The sequence below is a fragment of the Lactuca serriola genome, chromosome 1 (genome assembly GCF_051521515.1).
Source record: "Lactuca serriola cultivar US96UC23 chromosome 1, Lser_US96UC23_V15, whole genome shotgun sequence".
Lineage (NCBI taxonomy): Eukaryota > Viridiplantae > Streptophyta > Magnoliopsida > Asterales > Asteraceae > Lactuca > Lactuca serriola.
Genome location: NC_136408.1, coordinates 76273535 through 76278519, shown reverse-complemented (window position 1 = coordinate 76278519; position 4985 = coordinate 76273535). Strand labels below are relative to the sequence as shown.

Genomic DNA, 4985 nt, shown 5'->3' with positions numbered 1-4985 from the left:
TGCAGTATTTCTAAATATGTCGCCAGAGTTGTTGCAATGTTATTTTGATTAGTATATATTGGGGATATACATTAGATACGCTTTTATTTTCTGTCTCTTCCGGTCTTCCATAGCCATTTCAAGAATTTACGAAATTTTAAATATAATGCACTTCGTGTTTTTCCGGATTATGGTTGTCCACTTTATCTCCCGGTGTTATTTCGATTGTTTTTGCGTTCATCTCAAAACGTTATTAAGATAAAAAAAACACAGCAACTGATTAGATTTTATTGAATCCTAAAAGGTTTTTTTCTTGACCCTTTTTTCATCCTTGGTCGTTTTTTAGACTCTTTAAAGAGTAATTTTTTTTTTCTTTAGCCGATTATCTTAAGCGTCTAACCCACATATAATATTCAATTTAAATCTTTGAACGTTTTTTTTTTGAACCCGCAAATCTAACTTACTCCTAAGTTAACAATACCAATTTTACCTATGTCCACAATGAGACTTGAACCCTTAACCTCAAAGAGGGAGGGCACCACCTGATACCGCTGTACATTCGACTTTTCACTGCCACCAATCCAACCCCTTTATCAACATCGATCAACCAATCGTGTATACATCGATCAACTACCAAGGACTTATTCGATTGTTCAAATTCTTTTACAATCATCTGGAATGCAGATTCCATTTTTAGGACTTATTTGTTGTTAAATTGTTGAATAAAATCAACCAATCGTGTATACATCGATCAACTACCAAGGACTTATTCGATTGTTCAATCCCCTGTGATCTTCAAGTTCTTAAGCTCTCGAACAAGTTTTTGGGGTTTATTCTGACTGATCTTAAAATGATTCGTTGGTGTTAAATGAGTTAGATTTGATCATTTGAGTGGGAATAACCTCACGCCGGCAAAACTCTCACTTGGTGAAGGCGTTAGGAGTATTATATGTTTATTCAAATAAACTTGCATTCATGATTATTGTATGTTTGTACTTTGTAGCAACACATAAAGATAAAACATGACATATTCATAAACATACTTTAAACAATAAAAAGAAAAACATAAGCTAAAAGGAAAAGTAAGGGTTAGCGCCAGTTGAGTTTGAAGTCGGTGGGCTCGTCCAGAAAGGTCCGGTGGGAATTTGTGAGGGTTTCCCAACGATGATGACGTCTTATTCGAACATGTTTGAGGTAACTAGGCCAATACGGGGTTGGGTTTCTTCTGGTTGTCTTCTTCTTCTCCAAGACCTCCCTGAGCATGAGCTGAAAGAAGTGGTTGGTGTGTCCAGAAGCCACCTCTGGCTTTGCAAATACGTGCTTGGGATGGCAAATTTCAAAAAATGCATCAAAAAACGGGGTGCGGCATTCATCCTCAGCCTCAACCATTTGAAACTCCAGTTGTTGCACGTTGTTAGCAGGGGGAAACAGGAGCCTTGTTCTTAGATCAACGAGGTCGATATCCAATGATGGCTTATAGTTCTTAATTGTTATACTAACATGGCACTTGGCCGATAACGTGAGTGCTTCCCTCATCTTAAGAAAAAAGGATGCATCAAGGGGTGTGTCGAGTGTGAGCACAAACTTGGTTTGAACAAGGAGAGTAGAGTTCGGAAACTTGAAGCTAGGCAATGTGTAGCCAACGAAGATGAAATCAAGTAACTTTGGAGCATAAATTTGTATGTCGATGATCTGCCTGCGTGGGGATGACCACATAAGGGACAACGTCTTGAGAGACTCACATGTGAAATGGAATATTCCCAATGTCCAACATCTCATATCAAGGGTCAAACTCTCAAGAAAAGGAAACCCCGACTTGATCATCTCTAGAGACGACTCGTCTGTGATGAAACCCCCTAACCATAATTCAGTCACGCTGCTTCCTAATGATATTGAATACGCGCTGAATGGACGAGGGTCCGGTCGTCCAAACTGCCCAAAAAACAAGTTGCATCTAAACAACCGAAGGTTTGGAAAGCCGCTGATTTCCAAATCAGTCGAGTCTCCATCATGTGAATATATTCTTATTTCGTGAAGACGAGCAAGGTTTTTGATCTTGATAATGCTGCGACCTCGGCCCTCCTCCTGCTTATCAAGATAAAGATCTATTTTCTCGAGAAAGCTGCAAGACGAGAATATGGCATCAAGTACCTCTTGACTTAAGCGCACACCACTCAACACAACTTCTCGTAGAGACACACAGACACAATTCATGATGCTATTGCTCTTCATCCAAACAGAATGGACCCCCTGCCTAGAAGCTGAAGTAACCCTTAACTTAGTTAGGTTTCTAGCGGCTGAGAGTATCTCATCTGGCAACGTAAGCGAGGCGCCCGTAAGTGAGACTGAGAGGGAAAGTTCTTTCAGACTACTACTTGCCACTACTGACCGGATCCATTTTTCAGCAAGCGAAGACGACTCCACGTCATTAATGTCCACATCAAGCTCTAACCTTTCGATCGGTATGTTGTCACGGAGATACCTGCTCAGGGTGCAGTCCACCATGTTTAAATGCTTTGTTTCGTCGACATGCAACCTGAGGGTTGGGATGGTTGACCAAGCGTGTAGCCATGACTTTGACAACACGCTCGTGCGTGCTGCCTCTTCTACCGGCAACCTCGATTGTATATGCTGCATCAACTCCTCGACGTCTTCTACACTCCTCATCGTCAACTGCCTGATTCATAATCATAACAATATTAGATTTCATTCAACAATTTAACAACAAAAAACCAATCCAAACCATGCCTAAAATTTTGCATGTCCATATGGATTTTCAACTTCAATAACTAATACTGATTTGCAAATCCATCCATATACATATAATGACGAACAGATTTAGGGGTTGTGTCAACAATACCTCCACCATACAAATAAAATCTTATATTACACACAGCTTGAAATCATGTTTGGTTGCACAGTTACTCAAATTTACACAATGGATTTCATCCCCCGAATACTTTTTATATTTCTTCCAAATACCGCCCCCACACATTCTTCAAATCTAGGGTTGTGCCGTTGTGCCTTGCTTTCGATTTTTAATATGGACGATTTACATCTACTCAATAACATGCAAAACAGATACTAGGATTTACCTTGATAACAAAGATCGAGAGACAAGCGATAGGGTAAGGCTAGCGGCAGGCAGTTCGTCCACGGGTAGATACGTACATTCCTCTTCGTCTTGGGTATGGTTGAATCTTATTATATTCCTCGTATGTTGATTTTAGTTTTAGATTTTTTTTCCCTTATATCCTAGTTTTAAGTTAATAAACTTCTTTAAATAAAATATTATAAATATTTAGATAGGGTTTGGACTAAATGTGAACTATATAAATATTATGTGAACTAGAAAAGTTACCCCCATTACGCGGGGCCAGAAGTTTTTAATATTGTTTCCGAATCGATAAATATAACAGACGTAGAAGGTGCAAGGATGAAAAGTCCGGAGTTTGCCCCGAACCGTTATTTTCATGTTATTATGAAAAAATATAAAAGTTTTGACTACAAGGATCAGAAGTTTCAAAACGGTTAAAGAATTAAAGGGGTAGGAATTAGTAAATTTTTAGAAAATGGATCAAAGTTGTCAAACCGTTAAAGTTTTGTGGCCAAACTTTAAATATTAAAAGGTTTCTAAAAAGTGTAAAAATATTGATTCCAATGACCAAAAATGTCAAAATAGGTAAAGAATGAGGAGCAAAGTGCAGAGACCATTTTTGCCAAAAAAAAATGCCAAGTTTACTATTCCTAAGCTTATATATATATATATATATATATATATATATATATATATATATATATATATATATATATATATATATATATATATAATTATATAAATATTGTTTGAATGTATAATTGTTTCTTGCCCTTTGGATTAAAAGAAAGGAAAATTTGTGAAATGACAAAAAAGAGTTTTGTTTGAAAAAAATAACCAAGAAAATGGAAGTTTCGGAAAATGACCATGATTTCTGCAGAGAGGTCTTTGCGGAACTCGTTCAGCTCTGAGGAATTGTAAAAACTTTAAGGAAGTGACGTGGCGGGGGTAAATTCTTAAAAACACAAAGAAAACTGTAACACCATGTTCGGGATCATTCTGTGATTTAGGGTCGTGGGCCGAAAGTTGATTGTGTAAAGACTTTGGGCCTTAAGGAGGTGATGTTTAGACATTTTGGAAGGAGCTAATGATGGTTGTGAGAGCTAAACCTTTGAATTGTGTTTTGGACCAAAGGCTAGAACGTGATATAGGTCGGGTTCTTGCATGAAATATGCATTTTTGTTCGAGAAGTTTTTAGTCCAAGATATTTAGATAATACTGTAGAGCTCTTCAATACCTTTCCGTGGATATAAAGATCATCGAAATCGGAGTTTCAACGAAGAAGTTATGACCGTTTGAAGTCAGAAAGGTTTTGGGCTTAGTCTAGTATGTTGGGCGTAAATTTAGTACTTTGGGCGTACTAAGTACGCTGAGCGTATATTGAGTACGTTGGGCCTTGTGAATTTGACCCTATTTTGAGTATTGTGAGCAAAAAGAAGGTGTTTTTGAGTGCTTTGGAGTGTGATTGGTGTATCTTGGAGAAGAAGGAACTCATTGTAGAAGTGTTGCTTGAATTGAAACTTGTATATCCTGACTTTGTTCACCTTGATCTTTCTTCTAGATGTATAAAACTTGAATCTTGATGATGCATTTGTTAGATCTAACTAGTTTTGGGTGTTATGAGCTTTTGGTCACTTTAGTGCATAAAGTTTAGATCTTGAAAGTTTGTGACCATGTTATGGATAAAGTTGAAAACTTAATCCATATATCATATTGATTCGGATCTAAAGGTTGGAGACTTGGACTTAACGAATTAAGTTGAAATAGATGCACTTTTGGTCGATTTGAGACTTAAAAAACTAGATCTTGGAGGTTTGGACCATTCTAGTGGATACAGTTGGAAACTTTATCCATTATGGGACTTTAAGGAACAATAAAAATGTGATCATGGTCCTTCTATCCCTTCCAT

General features: G+C 37.4%; 1 protein-coding gene across 1 annotated transcript; it reads right to left on the bottom strand.

Moving 5' to 3' along the window:
• Positions 1-1068: 1068 nt before the first annotated feature.
• LOC145057396 (F-box/LRR-repeat protein At2g42720-like) lies at positions 1069-2646 on the bottom strand. Its single transcript, XM_079005226.1, has one exon. The coding sequence runs from the start codon at positions 2644-2646 to the stop codon at positions 1069-1071; it is 1578 nt and encodes a 525-aa protein (XP_078861352.1).
• Between the last annotated feature and the right edge of the window lie 2339 nt (positions 2647-4985).